This window comes from Labrus mixtus, chromosome 19 (genome assembly GCF_963584025.1).
Source record: "Labrus mixtus chromosome 19, fLabMix1.1, whole genome shotgun sequence".
Lineage (NCBI taxonomy): Eukaryota > Metazoa > Chordata > Actinopteri > Labriformes > Labridae > Labrus > Labrus mixtus.
Window position 1 is genome coordinate 23,043,937 of NC_083630.1, and position 24,339 is coordinate 23,068,275.

The window sequence follows — 24,339 nt, forward strand, 5'->3', positions numbered from 1 at the left end:
GGTCCTCCCCTCACTTTTGCTACTCTTCAGTATAATGAGCGCTTTAGCAGACTTTAAAATATAACCCCATCTCCAGTTCTGCCTTCCTCCACCCGCCCATTCGCAAGGGAAAGGAGCCACAGGTCGGATTCGAACCCGAGAAGCCTGCTTGGAGGACCACAGCCTCTGTACATGGGACGTGCGCACTAACCACTGACCTCAAATTTATTATAATAATATAATTTATATTTTATAATTTAATCATCATTAATTAATTAATTAATTTAATTATAATAATTATGCACATAGTTCTGTTTACATCTGTTAGTCTGATCACTGTCCACTTCTATCTACTCTTTTATATTTTGTATTTCTAAGTTAAGTTTAAGCTTTAAGTTGTATTTAAATTGACACTTTATATTTAGGTTAAAATGTTTCGTCTACCTGCACTGTTGTTAATTTACTGCTCTGTGTGCCTTTGAATAATTATTATAATTATTTAATTATAATAATTATAATTTATTATAATTTATGTTTTATAATTTAATCAGCATTTATTTATTTATTATTTTTCTATGTATTATTTTATTTTTTATTTATTATTATTATTATTATTATTATTATTATTATTATTATTATTAATATTATTATTGTTGTTGTTGTTTTCCTATGCCAGGTTTCTGATCTACACTCCAGTTTACTGATCCAACTCCGCTGTCACAAAGACAGATACAGGAAATCTTTCTTACCGAAGGCCATAACTCTGTACAACAGCTCACCTCATGCGAGCAGAGAACTGTCATCATGATAATATCTGTCTCTCCATACTGTCATCTGTTCTGCACATGTTGAATTTACAAATTATCCCTGCACTCATGTTCACTTCATTTGTCTGTCTACTCTCTGTTATATTGTATAGTTTCTGCTGATAACATGTCTACACTCATGCACTTTAACTTATGTCAATACTGTCCATTTACGACTCTGTTTTTGCACATTTACATTTAATCTTTCATATTTAATTTACAACCATTTATGACTCTGTTCTTGCACATCAACATTTAATCTTCCATATTTAATCCTCCTATTTAAGACTAGTAATGCTTAGTTAAATCCTGGTTGTATATATTCACATTCTTATTTTTGATATCTTTTAGTACTTATTTACTTTGTATTTAATATTATATTATGTTTAAATTAGCTAATTATTGTGTTTTTTTTACTCATATTGTGTGTTTGGATAACCTGCTGCTGTAACGCCACAATTTCCCAGTTTGGGATCAATAAAGTAATTCTATTCTATTCAGCAGGTGGCACTAATGCACCGATAAGCTGGTTTGCCTACCACAGAAGAAGCAGAAGAAGTGACGCACAACGTGATGACGCGTGTATAAGAAACCGAACGTGTGACGCAGAACGTGATGACGCGGTTTATTTTGGGGCGGTTGGTTTTCCTCCTCCTCTGTCAGGACCGAGGGAGGGAGTTTGTCTCTGTTGTGAGAGCTAGCATGTAGTCGCCTTCTTTTTTTCTTTTAGATTTTTGCAATATGAAGAATGGAAGAAGACGATGTTTATATCAGAGAGCAGAATTTCCACAGCCAAGTTCGAGAGTACATCGTAAGTAACGCTAGTGACGAGCTAACGAGCTAACGAGCTAACAGGCTAACACCGTCCTCTGCTGCTGCACAGTGACGTTAACGGACATCTGTCAGTTTATCTCCCTATTACATTAACAAACACTCAAAATATCTCTATTTTTAATAACTAATATGTATTTCTCTGTTTTTAATAACTAATATGTATTTTTTATTTATTCATTTTACATGTATATTTAACAGGGAATGCAATAATGATAATTTCTTCATATGTAAAATATAAAAGCAGGTTTTTTTGCAGGTGGATATTTAACAACTCTCTGTCCCTTTGCAGACTTTTAAGATGAAATCAGAAGAATTAGACTTAAAGACAGACATAAACATGATACAATACAAATATAGAAGCATTATAAACTCAATATGAACAAGAGATTAAATGAGAACAACTTTAAAATGAGAGGAAACACAGTCAATGCTCTCAGACTTTTTTTTATTTTTTATTTTTTTGTAAATTTGAATTCATTCAAAGAAACAATAAAATTAAGAAAAACATAAAATCTCAAAATTTGAATGAAAAGGAGCAGAAAGAAGACTAATCCATCTTTCACAAAACATTAATTAAAACAAAACAAAACAAAACACTTAATTCAAAAATAATTAAAATTAAATTAAATTGGCTGCAGGCGAACACAGCCACTGGCAGCCCCATCATAGATCCTCCTTAACAATTCATTATAAACCGTACAAAACATATCACAATAAATGTTTGTTACAGCATCACGAAACAAAACAGACATATTTATTCAACAAACTGGCTTTAATTTTTCTTTAAAATATCATGTTTGATTTTGATTCTTTAGTTTCTCTGTTGAGATTCCTTTCACAGTAAAACAACGTTCCCTCAGTTTGGTTCTGAATCTCGGTTTATTAAAGATCTCTGTTCCTTTTAAATTATAACAGCTTTCCCTTTTTTCAAATCTGTTTGGATGTTTTTTTTGGCAGCGTTTTCTGATTAGCTTTAAACATAATTTGCAGAATACTGTAATCAACTAATTCATGAAATTTCAACAACTTTAACTGAATGAATATCGGGTTTGATGGATCTCTATACCGACTTCTACTGATGATTCTTATGGCTCTTTTTTGCAAAATGAAGATTTAATGGGTGAATGTTTTACAGGCACTTCCCCATACTTCAACACAGTATGTGAGATATGGAAGAATCAATGAGTTATATAAAATGTACAATGCTTTATTATCTAATGAATCCTTAACTTTGCTTCAGTTTCAGATACTGTTTTTGACTTTGTGGCTACAAAACCTCTGAACTCTGTCAGCTTTTTAAATAAGTTTAGTTTATTTGCACATTTTTTTGAAAGAAGAGTCAAACAGAAAATTAAAACAAATAAAAAATAAAACACATGTGCAGGTGAGGGCTTATCTCAAAACCTCACCTTAAGAGATTAAACAAAGTAAAATAAAATACAGTAAAAATAACAAATTACAATCACAAATAAAATTTACCCAATTGAAAATTACATACAAACATTGAAAACATAAAAATAGAGCAAAACAGGACATATAGTATGTAGACAATATAACAAAATCAGGACAATTCACTATTCACTACAAATCTTTCTGACATCAACGCATTTCTGATTAAATTAAAACAGGGACAGTGTAACCATATGTAAAACTTTCCATGTGTAGTCCCTTTGACAGGTTGGTAGTATACACATATACATAACATACAAGAACAACATAAACATTGTTGTTGTGCATTAGTTGACAGACACATTCATAGTTAACTTATAACTGTGACATGAGGGTCAATGTCCGTCTGAAGTGAGGAATGAGATAGACACTAGAGGTGTGGGGACAAAAATCTTTAAAGCATAGTATCACAATGTTTTGTGTGGCAATATTTTATCGATTCATGTCCGCCAAGTATTGATATTTACATTATATTTAAAGGAAAATGCTTATTTTTAGCTGAAGGGGTTGCACAATTTATTTTGAACAAGTTGCATTGTTAAACATTACTGCAGTCTTACAGTCGTCCATACATGTTTGTGTTCAGTTGAGTTTGATAACCCCTGAATTCCACCAGATGCATGTTCGGTATGTCTCCGCTCCTTTACGGCAGCAGAGCTGATAGATTTTTACTTTGTTCACTGTGCGTGCCTCCACTGGCTCTTATGTGCTGCGTCTCTGCAGCAGATGCACAAGGCGTCTATTTTTGCAGGATGCCAGAGCACAACCCATCAATTTACCACAGAACAGGAAGTCAGACACCGAAAACAATATTAAAAAATCTGGTTTATTTTCAGAATAAAACACTCAGTTTTAATGTTTCAGAACAATGACCGTATGTGTGTTTGTTGATGTGTTTATAAGGGTTTTTAAAGGATATATAAATCAAATCATCATTTATATAACACGATTCCCTCACACGATTCAGAATTTTTCAACAAAAAACTTTATTGCACTCGGACAAAAACACTAGTTTAGTGCCATGATGTCGGAATTAAATAAATGATTTGCTTCACGCTGTGAGTGTGACTGATTCCTGAACAGAAGCTGGGATTTTTCTGAAGCAAAGATGTGAACCTAGTGTGAATGCAGCTTGTTCTCAATGCATTGGGAAGTACCAGCAAGTGAATCACTGCCATTTAGAAAGGCGATTGCATGAATGTATGAATCAAGATCGTGATTTATTGTACGATTAATCGTGTAGTCATAGTGAGATACGTTTAAAACCTTTTATATTATTTTATTGAGTGAGTGAGTGTTCCAACACAATTAATAATCATAGTTTCATAAGAAAGTAAAAAGTGTAAGAAGTGTACTTTTGATCATATAGAAGAGGCTGTTACAACTTGTCTGAACGTCGTCATGGAGACGATCTGTGGGCGCTTCTTAACAGTTCAGTCTGAATGTTCAGTTCTTTAGGACGGTATCTCTTTTTTAATGGCTCATATTATTAGCAGACCTTTGGGGCAGGACACTGAGATCTTTGTGTGATATATTGATTACAAAAGGTTCTGTCTGTTCTAGTCTGACAGTTTTTTCCCTACTGCCACTTCCTTGTGGGCTGGTCACTTGAATATTAAAAAAGATAATAACTCTTCTTGATGCGCTGAGACGGGAAGTACAGAATCTTCTTTGGCCATAATCCACGTTGTTGTGTCTTGATGTCTCGTCCTAATTTCTCAAAACAACAGTTTAAGTGAGATGATTTAAGAGGGGACACGTTGTCTGCAGCAGGGCTTCTTGAATAATCCTGATAAACACGACAGAAATATGGAAACTAACAAGTGTCTCTGTGGAGCAACATGCAATCTCAACATCTCAGCTGAAGCTTGCACATGTTGTCCTAAGCGTCTTCTCAGTGTCCCATATCAAACTTCTGTACCTATGATCTCTTTGCATGATGCTGTGATGACACTGAATCTCTTAATGCCTATGCTGACTCAGCATATGGATTGATTTCTAGGAGCTTTAAATGATATTGTTGTGCATGCTGGTTTGGCATTAAACATTAGTCTGCTGTTTTAAAAAAAAGTTGTTACACATGACTTAGAGATAGGATAGACCTGAAGTGTGGGAAACCGATTCTCCTGTAATATGGTCCCTACTGTAAAACATTAGCTGAAGAATGCAAGGACAACCTTGTTTAGGTGATCGCTGAGGTGAAAACAGGACACTGTGTAACTGATGTCACATTTCCCAACTTCCACCTCGAAATATCTACATGTTCACATCATCACATCATTCTTATGCTTTCTTAAATAAGAATGATTTTTCTTTTCTGAAGCAGAAGTCTGTTTGTTAATCACATTAATTAAAAGCAGCAACCTCAGGTGTTCTGAAATAAAGCCAATGCTGAAGTGCAAAATCCTGCAGCTCCTCGAGTGTCCACTAGAGGCTGGCTGCAGAAGTCACACACCCATTCAAAAGCCTGTTTTTACAGCAGAGATTAACATGTTTACAGCCTGGTTCAAAAAAACAAATAGGTCTGATTAGCTCACGTCTCGATGGACACACACTGTACGTGAATGTTTTGATGACTCATCAGTTTTTATTTGATGAAGGATAAGAGTTATTCACAATAAGGCGTGTAGCTGACCTGATTGACAGGTGGGCGCGGTGTAACGGTTTGTCAGGAGGTTTAAAACCCGCCTCAGCTCCAGCTCTCAGCCTGTCGTTAGGTTGACTGAAAGTTAGACTGAGACAGCATTTCCAGCATGGAGACCACCATCGATGGGACTCCAGCGCCCCCTGCAGGAACAGATGGATGATGTCACTCAGGGCTCGCCATTCATTTTCACAGTCTGTGGTTAATTATAACTCCTTACCCGTGCATAAACCCGTACCTCGTGGACAAATCTGAAATGTGATTACTGCTAAAATACCCCGATAATAGAATTACTACAGAGCTTAGATACAGGCAAAGCAGCTCATCTAGTTGCAAGATTTGTGCAGATGTGTGTGTGAAAAACTTTAACTACCGCCCTTGACCTCCAGCTCGAGTCATCTATCATAAAAGTGTGAAATACTGTTCCTGAGTTGGTTGGGGTGTGCTTGCAAACCGCCCCCCTCCTGACTTGTTACCTGCTCCTCTTCCATTGCTTACAGAACTACTCTTTATTTCTTTTAGATGAAAACAGGGCGATCATGTGTTGTTGGGTCTGTCCTAGTTTATCTGCTCTGTGCACCTGATTCTGTGTTGTTCTAGGCGTTAATCTATTTTTGTCTTGCGCCACTGTCACCACAGAGATCATAGCTTTACATGTATCAGCTGTCTTCGTGTTTGAAAGGGACTGCAGAGGATATGAAAAATGTTTTCTCTACTGCTATCATATAACACCACACATACACAACAGATTGACCGAGGAGGTCTGGCACCTTTTTTTGATGTCATTTTGTCCGTCTGAAATGTACACGCTCGGCCTGCTGTCTGGCTGAGTCATCTCATAATCCCAGTTTGGGCCATGATGAGTTGTGCAATGTTGACAGGGAGCAAAGTGCTGAAGTGGGAGCTTCTAACATTAGTTAAGTCCCGGTCACTGTCACAGTAGAACGAGGAATGTGGAAGGTGATCTTTCTGTAAGACCATCCAGCTTGTTTTAAGGCTGCTGGTACCTAATAAATTCCATTCAGTGGTAACTTCTGGAACATTTTGCGTGTAGCGGCGGCCTTAAAAGGGCTTTCAGACCAAAACATGATGCATTACTCACTTGTGTTCTCTGAAGTTATCTACTTATAACTATCTATTTCTGCAAACTTCAACGGCAAAATCACATTTAGGAGATATTTGACTGGACAAGTCTGCATCCTCTTGGTATTCTTCACTCTGCCCTTACTGGGCGATACACTGAGATCATCAACAACAACGCCATTTCAAACTATTAAAGCTGAATCAGTCTGTTCATCATCTGACTATTTTATTATTTAATCAGCTTTGCATTTTAGTTATGTGAACATTTTCTGTTTCAGTCTGTCATTGTTAATAACTTTTTTTGTAATTAGGAATCATGATAAAATAACCAACCCCAAAAATAATCTGTGTGACAACAACTTGCTTGAATGTTTATGTTTTTTAAAGATTTATTTTTTGGGGCATTTTATGTCTGTATTTTAGAGAAAGGACAGTGGATAGAGTCAGAAATCGGAGAGAGAGAGAAAGAGAGTAGGGAAGGAAATGAGGGAAAGGAGCCACAGGTTACATTTGAACCCAGGCTGCCCGCTCTCGAGGACTTCAGCCTCTGTACATGGGATGGTAGCCCACTGTGTTAGGTTTTAGTAAATGCATGTACTCGACAATTTTGACGTAAAAATACCACAAATTACCACTTCAATGAGATAGACAGTAGATGTAAAAAGTTAGTCTGATATATGGGAGTCTGATAAAATAGTAAAGCTCGTACAGCACATTGAAGCACATTTTATTTATGTAAGTTTGAAATCCTTGTGAAGTGTCAGATTTAAGTTCATTTTCATTCACTGTCATCGGTCAATATTAACTTAAATGTTAATGTTGTCTTTTCAGATTTGCTTCCTCCTGTTTGCAGTCCTCTACATTGTGTCCTACTGCATCATAACAAGATACAAGAAGAAGAGCGGTAAGTGTTTCTGAGCCCGTGGGAACAGAAAGAAACCGTGTCTCCTTTTAAACAATCTTCTACACTTAAGCTGAAGAAATGTGTCCGTGGTGGATCCGTTTCCACAGCTAACATCTTAGAAGTGAGTCCACCTGGTCGTGTTGTGTTTACACACACACATAGCCTGTCATTGTGTTTAAAGGACAAGGCAGCCACACATGGTTTGTGTGTGTGCGTGAGAAACCACACCCAAGCCTGTAGAGTAATCTGTTTCAGTCAGCTCGGTGTCAGTGTAAAATGTATCCGCCCAACATCTCTTCTAGTGAACACAATTTGTCATTTAATAACAATCAATACTGACTAAAACTGTCCAGTTGAATGATGTTCAAACAGTGAAGGTTTATTGACGGACTAAATGTCAACATCCTAAATAGAACGACATGTTTTGTTGTTTTTGTCGACTGTGAAACTGTTTTTGAGCCACAAGAAAGAAAAGACTGAAAATAGAAATCCAGTTATTCAAGTTGACAAGGTCACATATTCTGTAAAATCCACTCCCCATCTTTCTCTAACTCTAATATGTGTCTCTAGTCTGTCTACAAACCCCCCAATGATGAGAAAAGTCCATCCTCTCCGTCTTTTGCCTGCGCCACTTTTCAGAAAATGTGTGCTCAAACTCGGAGTGTGCATGTGTACACGTGTAACCGGTTAGTAAATCATAACCGTTCAGGAAAAATCAGTAAACGAAAACCGTTTAAAAAAATTTAAATTATTATTATTTTAAAATGTTTTAGAGACACGCATTCAATCATCTCTGATAAATAACACATACTATTTATTTAGAGATGAGTAAAGCTACAAATGTTCCACTTTGACAACGTTACTGCGCTCACAAATGCATGTGATAAATGTTGGATAACTGACCAACGGGCATTACGTCACGTAACAAGTAAGTTTCACTTTTGACTTGCGATGGATTTTTTTTTTTTAAATGAGAAAGGAGACCAAGTCAGTCAAGACTTAGTGATCGGGGGCCTGAGTCCTTCTGATCGAGGCTCAGCCCGTCGCGCCGGGGTCCGGTCTTCTCAGAGTCGGGTTGTTTGGGAATGCAGCCCAAAGCAGGTGGTAAACTCCATCTAAAGCTAAACACTGGCACGAGACCGATAGTCGACAAGTACCTTAAGGGAAAGTTGAAAAGAACTTTGAAGAGAGAGCTCAAGAGGGGGTGAAACCGTTGAGAGGTAAACGGGTGGGGTCCGCGCAGTCTGCCCGGGGGATTCAACTCGGCGGGTAAGGGACATTTGGCTTTCATACTCATCATAGTAGTTGTTTTATCATAGGCCTATATAGGCCTAAAATAAATACATACAGGTATTTGTTTTTTGTGTTACTTATATTGCCTACTTTATAAAGCACAATTGTATCTGTCTGACAACTTTGAGTGGCGGCAGTGATGCGGAGGAATCTTTCTGAAAAGCAGCTGCACCCTCCATTGGTTGTATAGCGCGACTGCGGTCCACTTTTCTTTTCTTTTTTTGTATAAATTAAAAAAAACGGTTAACCGTGTACACGGGAAAAAATTATGTCGTGTAACCGTTTACATTTTTTTGTAACCGTTGGAGATTTTCCCTTCATGACATCACAAAGGGCAGTAACCCCTCCCCCAGGTGGGTGACACTCCCACAGCTAGGTGTTTGTTCTGCCCTCTGAGTCTGCCTTCTCACCGTAAACAATAGGACATGGAGCGAGAAAGACCGAGTACACCCAAGCCCTTCCAGAGAGGGGGTGTGGTCAGACACAGCTCATTTACATATTTAAAGGTACAGACACAGAAACAGCCTGTTCTGAGCAGGGCTGAAATAGAGGGGTTTATAGACATGATCAAATACAGAATCAGAGTGGATTTAGAACAAGAAACTTCACACACATGTTTTGAGGAGCTCTGACACTTATTTAAACTGGTTGAAGAAGAGGAGAATATGTGACCTTTAAGGAGAAAACGGAGAGCAAGCCCAGGCAGACACTCTGAACTGTATCCTACTTTCCCAGGACTAATTTAGTACGTCCAGGTCGCCTATAGGCTTCCCTTGTTACATGTTGAGACCCCTGTGCTCCAGAAATCCCCTCTCCAGTTTGTGCAGTAGTCTGTTATTTGTCTTACACCTACTGGATTAGTAGGCGACTCTTTGTCTTCACAGTGCAAAGGAATAGTGAACTTTAAAGTGTCGTTACATGCATTACTAAGTACAGTTTCATGAGCATTCTCTGTGCAGTCACACATATTTGGACGATTATCACATTGTCTTCTTAGTATTAAAACCACTGCTCATTTTTCTATGTTGTATTTATAACAGCTTAAAGACGTCAAACTTGAATGGTATATCTGCTGTAACACATTGATCAGTATAGATAGGATAAGTGTGTCTTTTTTGTTATTTTGAGTGCTATTTATTGTAAAACGTGGTGGTTTGTTTTTCATTCCAGACGACCATGAAGATGAAGATGCTGTTGTCAATAGAATATCGTGAGTAAAGCTGATTTATTTTATGATCCATGTTTTTAACAACAATCTGTTGCAACCAACCACGGGTGGGAAAATGAACTTTTCAGAGCAACTCGATATTTATTAAACCCACAGTATGTAAACTCAGCCACCAGGGGGCTCTCAATCAAAACAATAACAAAAGATGACGTTGAGGGCTGGATGAGAAAAAACGCAGAAAATCAAGCTCTTCAGAAAGAAATAATGACGGACGAAAGTCTCAGAGTCAGTGTGTGAACATGACTGACACAACATGAGACCGTACTTCTGTTTTTTTTAACGTGTGGACTCAGTGTGATTACTGCACTACAGATCTGTGGTTGTGGTATCACATATCAGTCAGTTTAGAATTACAGAACACATCACACTGTGGGGGTCTGTTGTAGCCGCAAAGCAAGAGCCCAGAAAGCATTTCACTTAATGAGTTCCTTTAGCGATGTGGTGAAGAGCAGACTTTTTGCTGCACACTAAGGACCACTGAGCAGATGGTCAGTCCCCCCAGGGCCCGATCTGGAGCCTCTGAATTTCAGACAAAAATCATTGCAGGCTGCAGGAACACAGCCAGTGTCTTTTCTTTTGTCCTAGGCCAGGGGCAGGGCAGGGTGGAGTCTGGAGGATAATTAAAAGTATAGATTGACTAGAGCCCACTGGCAGTTAAAACCGGTGCTGTAGAAGTGGTTCCTGTTAGTGAATAGGTACATTTCTCACCTATTTTTGGCTCCTAAATCCTGTCACACTGTAAAGTTACTCTTTTATATCCTAACATGTGATCAAAAACTAATCCTCATGCAATTACTCATGCGATTGAATCTAATCTCAAATGAAATGTGGTGTGATTCTGCTCGCTTTATTTTTTTCTATTTTCTCTACCAGTCCTAACACTGTGTGTGTGTGTGTGTGTGTGTGTGTGTGTGTGTGTGTGTGTGTGTGTGTGTGTGTGTGTGTGTGTGTGTGTGTGTGTGTGTGTGTGTGTGTGTGTGTGTGTGTGTGTGTGTGTGTGTGTGTGTGTGTGTGATTCCATTTGCAGATTGTACTTGTGCACCTTCACCCTGGCAGTGTCGGGTGGTGCCGTCTTCCTACTGCCTTTCTCAATCATTAGTAACGAGATCCTCCTCTCCTTCCCCAAAAACTATTACATTCAGTGGCTCAATGGCTCCCTCATTCACGGTCAGTGGATCACACACTTCATGTGTCTTTTTCTATGATTAACCTTCTCCCTCTTTCTGCTCTGAAGCAAATAAAACATCTTCTGGAATATTTGATTTGATACTATTAATAATCTCCAATATATAATATCCAAAAGAGCAGCATAGTGCACTCAGATGTTAGCAAGGTTTTTACTTTGTTCTCAACAAGGGCTTCTTTTTGAAAGATATTTATCTGTATTAATTTATTTTTTATATACAGGAAATGTTGGGAACACAGGGCCTAGGTGGACCCACAGCCTCTGTACATAGGGTGCATGCTCTAACCAACTCAGGCTCGGTGTTACTGTAGATGTGTTGGTTTCTTTTTATAAGAACAGGCCAGTTGCTTTTTTCCGATGTTTTAAAAAAACAGGCCATGTGTGATTGTCATAAGGTTGTAGATACGGGACTCTGACCTGGAAGAGGGCACATTACAAAAAGCTCTCAACAAACGTCCTCATTGACTCTTCTATTGGCTGCTATGATAACGGTTATGTGTTTCTCCCTGTGTTACATGTTTAACTACATATATGTGTATCCAACCAACTGTGCAAGCTGTGCCGACAAAGTTCCCCCTGATGGACAATAAACTACTGTAACTGCTTTATTTGTTTTATCAGAAAAAAAATAGATTTGTATCTGACAGTGAGTCATGCAGAGTGTTAAGAATCAGTGTTAACCACCAACTCTGTTATCAAGGCTGTTAGATGCAGCAACATCCACCAGGGGGCATCAGACTCCACAACTTAAACATGGCTGGAACACGTCACAGAAAAATACACCTTTGCAAATCACCTCCCAACTAGTGCAACATTATAATCAAAGGAAGTCGGTTTATGGGAAAAATTAGCATTTACAGGTTTAAAAAAAAATCTGAATAATGCTGAATAAATTATACATTTTTAATTTGTACCATCTAATTAACTTGTTTTCTGCAGGTTTGTGGAACCTGGTGTCACTGTTCTCCAACCTTTGCCTCTTTGTCCTGATGCCCTTTGCCTATTTCTTCTTGGAATCTGAGGGATTTGCAGGATCAAAGAAGGTACATTTTTAAAGTTTATATGAATCATTTCCCCTTTTTTCTTTCTACTTTTCTTTGCATTTGAAGTGGAGAATAAGTTTAGGACTCTCCTGGGCATCCTAAATCTGAGAGTAACTCTGCATCAGAGGTGAAAACTACAATCTTTAAAGCTTGAAAGGTCCAATCAGTGAGATGTGTAGTGAGTGAAATGATAAAGGTATCTTACTATATGATCAGACATTAAGGAAACATGTTGAAGTGCTGGCTTCTCTGACAACAATGCAGCAGCCAGTCCTCCTTCTAACTTTAGATTCTGGTCCTGAATGCTCTGGATTTGTTTGGACCAGAGAAGGTAGACGGTTTTAAGGCACCCCCACACAGCCGTTTTGGACGCCCCTTGTTTTTTTGATTGGTTTGGAAAATCATTGTTGTCCCTGAGGGGCAATTTGGTTTCCGACAGAGGTCAATACACGTCATAAAAACAACATAAATACAAACATGTAAAGCATAACTCACATGGATATCATCATGATGGACGTGAGATAAGAGACACAAAGACCAACAGTCAACAGTTTATTTAGAAACTGCTGATGGGACAAAGGACCTGAGATATCAGTTTGATTTGGCCCTCCTAACATAAGTGAACCTCCTCCTTGTCGGCAGAAGTCTAAACTCTGCATGTTTTGAATTTGGACTGCAGTACTCATTTCAAACGCTACGTGTCAGAGTTACATATTACTCCTTTAATTTTGGAAGATAAAAAAAAAAGAGATTGAACTTGAATATGTGAACCTCAGTTTATTTTCTGTCTTTGATTGACAGAATGTAGTCGACGTATTCTTCTGTCATGTATGCATGGGGTCGCTCTTCATAACCAAAGCAGCAGCAGGTGCCTTGTCCTTGCCCTCTCACTGACTCACGCCACTGACTGTAACTGCCACCGCAGAAAGCTCATTAACCATGAAAGTCTGAATCTGGACTTCGCCCTGCCCCACATCCTGACAAACCCTTCCAATAAGGCCATAGGCTGCAAACGCTTCAACACTGCTGCATCGGCCCCACTGATTTAAAGCCTGATTCCTTGTCACCCCCTCCCCAGCCCCCTAAAATAAAACTTCAAAAGGACAGGCTAATAATCGAGTTGTAAGGCTCAGCGAACTTCCTCGTTTAATTGATTACCCACCAAAAAAAAAAAAAGCAGGCTGGGAGCTCGTGTTCCAAAAGTCCATAAAGTGGCAGCAACATGACAGCACAATAGAGCCTTGCAAAATGGAGGGGGAAAGATTTACTTTTAATACACCTCTATCCTGTGTCACAGTTTGAAACCTCTCTGGTTTATGTCCCTCCTGGCAAAAGCACATAAAAATTAGTCTGTACTGTAGTGTATAGCCAGTTCTTTTCTTCCTCGGCCCACTAATTTGTTTCGCTTGGATTTCTGTTTCGGCAGAGGGCAGACCCCGATGTGTAAGAAGCAGGACACGGGCCTCTTTCTCCTTTATGTTCTTTTTTCATTTCTGCAAGACTGTTTCTCGCTACTGATCTTCCATAAATTTGCTCAGAGGAAGCCCTGTTCAATGTTGAGCTGCACTCTCTGCGTATATATTGTGTGTTTGCTCTACAAGGTGGAGGTGACACCCCTGTTTCACCTTTAAAAGAAAAAAAACAGAGCGGCCTGCAGGGACGATCATGCGGCCAACAGCTCGAGGAATGTAAAACACAAATCCAACTTTTTATAATGTGATATTATCCCTCTCCAAATCACAGCATTGGAGCACATTGTCATAAGGTTTTATGTGGCATTTTAACCTCCTGTGCTAATGTTACGGCACTGCGAGCTCCCTCTGACTGCGGAAATGAAGTGAATGATGAATTTCACCGCTAACCTCGCAAGTCAGCCTTTTCATGTGGCTGTGTTTATTTTTGACGATGTACTAAAAGACGCCACCAGAATAAAGATGGAAATGTGGATGTTTTTTTTTTTTTATGTTAACTGTTCACCTCTTCAGAGGCTCTGTCACCTTAGTGATTAATAGTTCAGCAAATTGTCTAAATTGTGGATGAATCAGGGAGACTTAGGCTCTTGATGTCAGATGTTATGATCTGGCTTTATTTGCTGCTGTAAAATGTCTCCCACTTTTACTGCTGGGCTCTCAAATCTTTGCTAAGGGCCACTGTGTCATGTTTTAAAAACTTCTACCACTGTTTGTTTTTTTTGCAGTCGCATCTTGCATAAAAAGCTGTTTTCTAAAAGGAGGTACTTTTAAGATTGTTTGGAAGTTGTTGTTGTTTACCAAATGAAGGGCTTTATATTGCCGGGTTTAGCATTTAGTTTGACTCATCTGTTACAGTTGTCTCCACCAGTAGATGGCATTATAATGACGAGAGCATCCCTGTCGTCCTTCATGAGATGATCAGCGTGCTCTGACAAAGGCTGTGAAGACATCAGCACCAGCCTTTGTTCAGACTTCTATTTATATCAAGCTACTTAAGTGTGCTCAATAATTATGCATGAGGAGTAGGAAATATTGTCGCTATATTGACTCGGAAACAATAAGCTGAGAAATTAAGGTTTAATGATGACAACTTCCTGGTGTTTTTCTAATGTAGGCTAATCTTATTATCCCAGCACTAATGCTCCTGAAATACTCAATTATCAGTTGTGCATGATGTAAAAAAGGCTTCTGCATGAAGAAACATAATTTGCTCTGCAGTGAATAGTCTGTTGGTCTTCCCCACAGTATGGAAATGTGTTTGATCCTGAAACGAGTTGGAACGAGTCTGACCCCCTGACTGACCCAGCAAAAGGCCAACAGGTTTCATCTGGTAGTTAAAGAAACTCCTCATCAATCTCATCCTAAGCCCTAACCCGCCAATGATGAGAAGTGTGTTTATTGTGGAGGGGAGTAGAGGGGAGGCAGGGGAGAGAAAACGTCTCGCCGAGCAAACCCCGCGTGGTGTTACTAAGATACTCGTCTTTGTTGGAGCTCCACAATGGGGGCCTGGATATTTATTTCAAATCTCCTGCACATGCAGACATTTTTCCCAGGCCTTCTTTCGGGCAGGGCCAGTCGGTGAATATAAAGTGGTGTTTACATACCTTCCTTTAAGGTCACAATGTCTCCCTAAAGCTGCCTGTTACAATGTTCGTTACCATAGCAACATATTAGTTCGAGCTGGGAATTTAAAAAGGAACAAGCGAGAGTTGCTCAGGATTTTTCCCCCCTCCTCATCTCGTGACTCAGTTTATTTAAATAAAGTGACTCTTGTGCAAATTTTGAGCAGTTTTTCCTGATTTTAAAGAATTATCATCTATCATGCATGTAGACAGAATTCTTTAATTTATTTTTAAAGTAGGGCAGAGTATTATTTATACAGGCTATGAGGTGCACTTGGTCTTGAGCTCTTTAATTTGATGAGAAATCCAGGAAACAGTCATTTCTTCTTTGAAGACGTAGCTGTCTGACACCTTTCTGCGTTCAGTGTAGGATGTCAAATAAAACTCTGCAGACATCAGGCAGTAGTGAAGCTTCCCTCTCTATTTAAACTCTTTGAGTTTTCTGACTCATCTGGTGACTTTGATTCACATCCCAAAAACCAAGTCACTGAACTTTCACCCCCCCCCCCCCCCCCCCCCCCCCTCCTCCTTCCCTCCTTCTTGGTTTGAACGATACGATGTGATGCCGATCATGTTCAATGCTGTCCCGTCATTGGTGCTTTATTAAGAAGTCTTATTAAGCGTCTTTAGAAGTTCATTGTGCAGCTTTATAGGGGAGTGTCCCTCTCCTCTGCTTTCTGTCTCTGACACGGTCACTACGCTGTGGCCGACTGGTTGAAGGATACGTTAATAAGGTCCCTGTGCATCTGGCACGTCTTTAGCAAGGAGGGCAGTACTTTTTGCTCAGGAGCTAGAAAAAAAAAAAAAAGAAGAAAGAGCTGCCCCCTCCCTCAGTTACTCTTGCCCCTTGTTCCACACGCCCCTGACAGTGAGCAGAAGGATGGTCTGCTGGATGATCTCTGCCACAGTTTGCTGACCTGCTGAGGATTGATGGCTGCAGCTAGGAAGCTCTCCTGCACAACTGAACCTCTCTTTCTTTTGTTTGAATTCTTTTCTCTTGCTTTCCCCTCCAAAAACATCCAAGTATCATCTCTTCCTCTCTCTCACACACTCTTCCACCTTTGCACCGTGGTTAGATTCACCGGCCCGAAGCACTACATCAGAGACAGCGTACCAGACTGTTCTTTAGTTTTTCTGCAGCACGAGCTAGGCGAAAAAAAAGAGCTTGTGAACTGTTTCCAGGCCCTCTGCGGCTTTGTGTAATTGGGTGGATTTAGAGGTTGATTTACTTGGCTGGCTGTGTGTCTGTGTGTGCGTCCGTGAATTCATGCATGTTTGTTTGCTGCTGTATATGAAGCGGTTACTCTCCTCTGGTCACTACATTCTTGGAAGTCTCTCCAGTCTTGTTTCGAGCATAGCTGCAGTTAAACAGCCCCTCACTCGATGTCGGTGTGAGGATCAGGGGATGCTGAATATTTCAGAGCTGCTATATTTAGAGGTAGTTACACATTTAGAAAGGCAAGAATAGAAACTTTCAGCAGGCGCTCTGGATGCCAAGGCGGAGGTCTTATTCTTGCCTTCCTTCACCAGTTGACAGTTTAATCCTTGATCAGTGATGATAGTTAGTTGGATTTTCCCTTTAGTGTCCCTTTCTTTACCTTTGTGATGGGAAACAATGGTAATTCTATTGCAATAATAGGAAAGGGTGCAATGTCATGGATGTGGACAGATCAATGAAACCAATCTGGCCTCAGAGTCTGTGTCCTCCTTCTCATGCACATTCTGACACGGATGATTGTTCTTCTAGGGAGCCAGGAGCCGGGGATGATAGTAAGGGAGGTGACAAGCATTGCCTTTGCCCTAAATGATCTGAATGGGTAATGATTTGAGTCTTATAAATGATTGAGCGACCTATCTAAAGGGAATACACCTTCAGCATGGCATGGGCAGCTTGTTAAGGTGGACTGGTGCGCTTGAGCGGGCGCGCGTCCCGCCTCTGGCTCCTGCTCGTCCCGATGCATCCTTAAGAGCGTGCGTGTGGGACGTGGCTCAAGTCCCTGAAAGCATTCCTCTCTCACCTCTCTTACCTCCGGGGAATGAGATGCGCTCAGACGTCGACTCCTCTCCTCCACCAGTCTCTCTCTCCTCTCGCTGTTGTTCTCCTGCTTTATTTCTCTCCATCTCGTCTTTTCTCATCTTTTTCTTGTATTCAGGGGTGTTGAGTGTTTGTAATGTAATGTCATTGTATTCAGAAGCGCATGAGACAGTCAGCAGAGTAAGATGTCCATGTCAGATTTGTGGCAATATTTTTTGTGTATTGATTTTCACTGATTTATGGATTTAAAGCTACTTATGGAACATTAGCAAATATGTGTGTATGGCTCCTTTTAAGATATGTTATCGCTATGATGCATGCATCATTTTTTACGTCTTAGTTATAAGATTTATTTAAGGTTGTTTGATGCTGACCAAAGATCATCAGACCCACATCCCCCCTCCAACATTACCTGTCGAGTGGATGCAGTGTCCACCTCAGCCACACTGGGGCACTCCAGACCCTGCCCACTCTTCTCCCAGTTGTGCTAGAAAATTCTACACTCACTCACTGAGGCTTTCCCATAATGTCACCGTAAGAAGAGGAGAGCGATTGCTTATTAATTGCGAATGGATGCATGAGGGGTTCATCACCTCATAAATAAATTGAACAAATCTATATGTCTACTCCTTTGCTATTTGTCAGACAGGTGCTTATTAAAGAGATAAAAGCTCCGAGTGAGTAAGACTGGACTATGTTTTAGGTTGCATAGAAGAGAAGACAGCTGTGATCCAAGTTTGAATGCATATGCTAAAGGACAGGTGGTTTAATCATGAGCTGTTCTGGGGGAAAAAATGAAGCCTTGTCTGATTTAATCTGCAGAATTGAAACCATTTCCATTCTATAAAGCCACTTGATTAACGGGGGGAACTTTCAAAGAGAGACCTCCTTCATGTACCTGTTGGCAAATACTGAACAGCAGCCGCACAGCCATTATGTTGGCTGGTAACAAATTGCTCATATGTGCCCAATTTAAGCAGTGCTCCAAAAGCAGAGAGCCCTTGTTATCCCACGCCTGCTAGCCTACCTGACATGTGTATGAGAACGCCTATCTATCTCACAGTATTAGACAGCTCGGCTCTCCAGCAGGGGGGAAATGGCAACTGTGTGAACAGGTAGAGGAGGACTTTATTAACCACTCAGCAGTTTGTGACCCGGAAAACCCAAATTACCCCAAAAGCCTCTCGTCTGCACGGCCCGGGACACGACCGTGGCGCTAAGGGAGCGAGTAATCGGCCCCAGATGGGAGGCCTGCTCTTGATCGCAGACAGTAGCTGACCCAGCCAGGCTTCATGCTCCTTGCAGCCTTCATCCCCCCCCCCCCCCAAACCCCCTCTTTACGCTTTTTAATTTCACCTCTGCAAGCACCAGCCCCAGTTAGAGCCACTTTATAGACCACAATATGTGTGTATAAAAGAGCTATTTAACACAGGAATCTGTGGGAGAGTTTATGTCATGTTTGTGTGCAGTGGATGGAAACGATGGTGTTTAATATGAGCGAGGCAGGATGAAGGAAGAGGAGGGACATGTCTAGTCAAAAGTATCAAGATCTGAATTTAAAGTGTGAAATGTATGATACAGACCTCTAAACTCATGAATCACTTTGAACTCTGTCTTTTATGCTTGTTGATGCACATTTCTCATATTTTGTATCTGATTTCAACCCTGTTAGCCATATCTAAAGCCCTTCTTCCTTCTCTCTACACTTTTCCTTTCAGGGCATTAAGGCACGTATTTTGGAGACCTTTGTGATGCTCTTTTTGCTGGCTCTGCTAATCCTGGGCATTGTGTGGGTGGCCTCAGCGCTCATTGACAATGATGCAGCCAGCATGGAGTCGCTCTATGGTAAGTTTTTGAAAAGCATGTTTTAATATTTGTCCTTAATTATCTGTTTTTGTTGTAACAGAGTTATTTGGGATATGTGTCTTTTGCAAGCAGCAAAATGAATTATAAAATCCTGCAGTTCCTTGAGTGTCCACTAGAGGCTGGCTGCAGAAGCACAGGAAGTCACATACACACCCATTCTAAAAAGCCTGTTTTTACAGCAGAGATTAACATGTTTACAGCCTGGTTCAAAAAAACCAAATAGGTGTGATTAGCTCATGTCTGGATGGACACACACTGTACGGGGGGGTGAATGTTTTGATGACTCATCAGTTTTGATTTGATGAAGGATAAGAGTTATTCACAATAAGGCGTGTAGCTGACCTGATTGACAGGTGGGCGCGGTGTAACGGTTTGTCAGGAGGTTTAAAACCCGCCTCAGCTCCAGCTCTCAGCCTGTCGTTAGGTTGACTGAAAGTTAGACTAAGACAGCATTTCCAGCATGGAGACCGCCATCGATGGGACTCCAGCGCCCCCTGCAGGAACAGACGGGTGATGTCACTCAGGCTTCAATTATATTTAGAGTCTATGCTTTTTGCTGGTAGAGCATTACATGTCTAGCTCAGCGTGAAGACTATCTTTTGCCTTTACTACTATAATTGTAAAAAAAAAAAAAAACTGACCCTTTTTTATAAATGTGCTTATTTTTTTCTTTAGATCTTTGGGAATTTTACCTACCATACCTCTACTCCTGCATATCTCTGATGGGAGGACTGCTTTTACTCAGTAAGCCATCTCGTTTCTTCTCATACACGCTAAAAAACAAAACTGTCATTGCTGCTTGCTGTTTAAATCTCAGTTTGGTTGAACAATCACAATGATCCCGCTGTTTTCTGTCTCACTTGTAGTGTGTACTCCTGTGGGATTGTCCAGGATGTTCACTGTCATGGGCCAGTTACTAGTGAAGCCAACAGTAAGTTAGCAACTTTTAGTTTGTGCTATTGATTGTTTTTGATTTCGCTCTAAACCTACGAGATTTTAAACACACAGATAAACTTGTTACTTAGCGCCACCTTGCTCCTCTGATCTGAAATAAATCCGTCTCAGTCGGCCGTTTAGATGTGCGACAGAAGACTACAAATACATCACCAACTCATACTCCCATCTGCCATCTCTCCAGTCCCACTTTAGGCCTAATTATAACCCATTTCATCTCCTTTTCCTCTGCTCCCTCCCCTTCAGATCCTGGAGGACCTGGATGAGCAGATTTACTGCATCCATTTGCAGGAGGAAGCCCTTCAGAGGAGATTAAACGGTATGTCTGTGGTAGACGTGTTGGCACATTATAGAGGAGAGGAGAGGGGTTGACTGCCCTATTGGGTGTGATGGAGCGCGTCACACTGGAATCAATTAGCATTGAAAATTCAACCAGACACACACTTTCTCATACACAGACAGACATAGAGACACACTCACCATGGCCTTTCCCCAGTGCTCTCTTACTCTCATAACTTTCTGTTAAAGGGCGAAGCAGCCACCACGGCCAGGATCATATTTTATGTTAAGGAAGTTTTTAAGGATCCATTTAAGACACTGCAGAGCCACTGTCACTGCTGGCGAAATAATTGCCTCATTTAATGTGAGGCCTAGAATGGCAGCTCGGGTAATAGGATGGAAATGAAATCTTTTATAAGAACTTTTGGCTCGGTCCCGTGGACATTAAAGCGACTTTTCAGTGACTTCTGAAAGGCGTCCAGGAGCCGTGTGCTGTTCACGGGCACAAAGGGAAAAGTTTAAAGAGTTTAAGGATGGTGAGGAAGTTATTTTTTCAGCCTGCATTTCCAGCCCCCTGTGTTCACAAATTTCCTTGTCTGACGTTGAATTATCTCAAAAAGCAGGAAGTATTTTGAACTAGTTCTAACAGCTACTTTAATATTAACTCAAGCACGCAGCCAGGAGTACAGATGCGAGTAAATGAAGAGGATGAGCGTCCTTTCAAACCAGGGTGGTAAGGGAGATGGCTGCCTGATAATGAAGCATGTTTTCAAATGCTACACCGGTCACCTCCATAGACTGCCATCAATGCGTATGGTTCCTTAGTGCTCATTCCACACTGCCCTGCTTTGAAGTTACTGTTAGAATAATTGTAATCTGTTCCTTATCATCCTCGGCACTGTTTGATCTTGACAAGTCTCCGAGGCACAAAAAAAAAACGCTGGTCAACAACAATGTGTGTGCAGTGCACTGAGGCCAGGCTGCTGACCACTTTAACCCACAAAAAAACGGAGGTAATAAGAGGCAAAGGAGGATGCTGACATGAATGTTCTTTATGCACATACTGTATGTTCATGCACAGTCTCGGTGATCACGCACACACTCAGGCTTGAGTGGCGATTCCTTTGATCTGCCGAGAGCAGACGGCAGTTCAGGAACAGTTCACAGGACACACTCCAGAGGCGAGCTATGTTGTCTTCTTGCTTCACCTGTGTCTGCATCCAGCTCCTCCAACAGATTATCCTCTTTCCCAGTTTGTATTTGTAGACGTGCACTGCTGAGCCACATCAGTTGAAGCATCAGCGTTTATTTACACATCTGGCCCTTTGTTGTCCTCCATCTTCATGTAATTGCCCATTTGTGATGTTGATGTTTTAAATTTTGCAGATCAGAGACTAATGGCCTTAACTATTTAATTTCAGAGTCTAATGAGGCTAATATGTTTAGAGTCATGCCCCTGGACCACAAAGATAAAGATTGAACTTCTGAGAAATCATTTTTACAAGTTGCTCGTCCTGCCTTTTATCGACATAAAGCCTGGTAGTAGTTGTGCTGTCTCATCAGACCCGTGACTTCCTTTTTTTGGATTTATCTTTACAACCCTAGAGCTTCACAGAGCGTCACAACACTAGGAGTCTGCACTGTCGTCCAAGGTTAAAGTATTTGACCTTTAGCCGAACCCTGAGATAGTTACCAGTAAGATGTTACTTAACGTCACAAAGACAAAAACATAGACTGTATAACACATGGACATAGTCTCAGTGACATTACCCATTGGTTTCTCAGGAGGCACTTTGAAGCTCTAAGATGGTGTTTGCTCTATTGGAAATCCAACTTTCGGTTAACCTAGTAACTGACAAAGAGGTGGAGTTAAAGCTGGCCCTAAACCTCCCTGCAGAAGGCTATACCTGTCAGTCAAAGCAGCCACGTCCTGAATTTTGCAAACTTATGCAAAAGCTTAAAGGTCACATATTATTCAAAACAAACTTTACTGTGTTGTTCTAACTCTAATATGTGTCTCTAGTCCGTCTACAAACCCCCCAATGATGAGAAAAGTTCATCTCAAATGTGTGCTCAAACAGGCCGTTTGGAGATTTTCCCTTCATGACATCACAAAGGGCAGTAGCCCCTCCCCCAGGTGGGTGACACTCCTACAGCTAGGTGTTTGTTCTGAACCTCCGAGTCTGCCTTCTCACTATTCTATTACTTTGACTCTCCATGTGGCCCAATAATCCTTTTATCCCGTTTCCATGATTGTTGAGAGACCGCTCTTAATTGAAGATAAATTAAATCTGCTAGCCTGACCACCCAGTTTGAGCTAAAAACTTCTTCAAGAATAATGATACACAATATGCATCATTATGAGCATTATCTTAAGATTGATGGAGATAAATAGAGAGTTCAAGAAGTACACTAATACTTACTGAAATCCATCTAGTGCTCAGATCTTAACCTTGTAAAGCAGCTTTGAGATGAAAGGCGCTCAAGTTTTTACCAGATTATATTTGTTTTTGTTTCTGATCAAATATACAAATATACTGCAGCACAGGTACTTTCACACCTGTCCACACTGCCCTCTCAGACTCTAAGCTGCTGGTAGTAGAGCAACAGAGTGGCGGTCCAGATGCTCTGCGGCACGATGACCTTGTCGTTGCCTCTGTTGCCTCAGCAGGATGTTTAGCATTTGTGTGGGTGACGTCACTTTTGACTGTGGTGAAGGTTGGAGAGGATACGTTGAATTACTCCGGCCGTCCTGGCTGCCAGAAGCCTCACTCAGCATCTCTGCCTCGCTGTAATTCAGTCCTGTACTTGATGTTGCCAGCAGAAGCAGAGAAGGATATATTTAACTTCAGTCTGGAGGAGTGATGTCATCGTAGATACTGCAGTTGTAGTCAAGCTGTTTCGCTCTGCAGCCTGACACAAGTGATGATATTGTTCTTTGTTCTTTTGTTAGTTCTGCTAGTTTTTTATGACTTTTACAAACCAGACATTCATGTGATCAATGATTTATCAGTTCAGAGCAGCGTTTGAATATGTTATGCACAGAGGTGATGGATTAGTTTACTTGCAACTGAGCAGGTTTGGCTTCCCTGAGGCTGGGTTCAGTTAGTCTCTGGAGAAAAAGAGCACTTGAACTGTCCATGACATTTCCTGTTTTGTTGTGACTGCATTTGCTCGGAGGGTTCAAACTTTCCCCTCTTCAGATCCCGGGACAGGTATCTGCGAGGGCACAGACACACTGTTCACTCTCTCTCCCCCTGTCTTTCTCTCCTCAGTTGCCTACTTAAAGCCATCCAGACAGGGCGTGTCGTAATAACACAGGGAAGAAACCGGTTTGATCAAAGTGATTGGTTCTTCGCTCCTGTAACAAAGATGAAAGATGGTATTTTTATTGCACGCTAGTAACGGTGTAACACTGAACTAATTGGTCTTGATCTGTCAATCACCCCAGGGGATGCAAATGGATACTCTTCCACTTTGGCTCCAGGGGGCCTTTACGCTGGTGCGTCAACCTGGAAGGAAAACACAGTAAAATAGATAAATTAGCCTTAAATGAGCCGGCCCTGCGGTTTTCCTGGAGAATCCCTTGCTGTCTTCTACAGCTCGCTCAACCAGTTGTGGCATGTGCGAGACAGCTCCTGACACAAGAGATTATTTTAACT

The 24,339-nt window shown here is 40.7% G+C and overlaps 2 protein-coding genes across 5 annotated transcripts in view; one reads left to right on the plus strand and one right to left on the minus strand.

The window, feature by feature from the left end:
- Positions 1 to 1,406: 1,406 nt before the first annotated feature.
- lmbr1 (limb development membrane protein 1) overlaps positions 1,407 to 24,339 on the plus strand; it is a 37,350-nt gene continuing 14,417 nt past the window's right edge. For all 4 annotated transcript variants that reach the window (XM_061064048.1, XM_061064049.1, XM_061064050.1 and 1 more), the window contains exons 1-9: positions 1,407 to 1,596; positions 7,627 to 7,699; positions 10,163 to 10,202; positions 11,248 to 11,387; positions 12,346 to 12,449; positions 19,297 to 19,423; positions 20,120 to 20,188; positions 20,311 to 20,375; positions 20,645 to 20,717. In XM_061064048.1, the coding sequence (XP_060920031.1) occupies positions 1,534 to 1,596; positions 7,627 to 7,699; positions 10,163 to 10,202; positions 11,248 to 11,387; positions 12,346 to 12,449; positions 19,297 to 19,423; positions 20,120 to 20,188; positions 20,311 to 20,375; positions 20,645 to 20,717 (754 nt within the window). In that variant the 5' untranslated portion in view covers positions 1,407 to 1,533. The remainder of the gene's footprint in view (positions 1,597 to 7,626; positions 7,700 to 10,162; positions 10,203 to 11,247; positions 11,388 to 12,345; positions 12,450 to 19,296; positions 19,424 to 20,119; positions 20,189 to 20,310; positions 20,376 to 20,644; positions 20,718 to 24,339) is intronic.
- The window catches only part of rnf32 (ring finger protein 32), a 28,309-nt gene continuing 28,014 nt past the window's right edge, over positions 24,045 to 24,339 (minus strand). The window contains exon 10 of the mRNA XM_061065152.1: positions 24,045 to 24,189. The gene's annotated coding sequence lies outside the window, so the exon portion shown is untranslated. The remainder of the gene's footprint in view (positions 24,190 to 24,339) is intronic.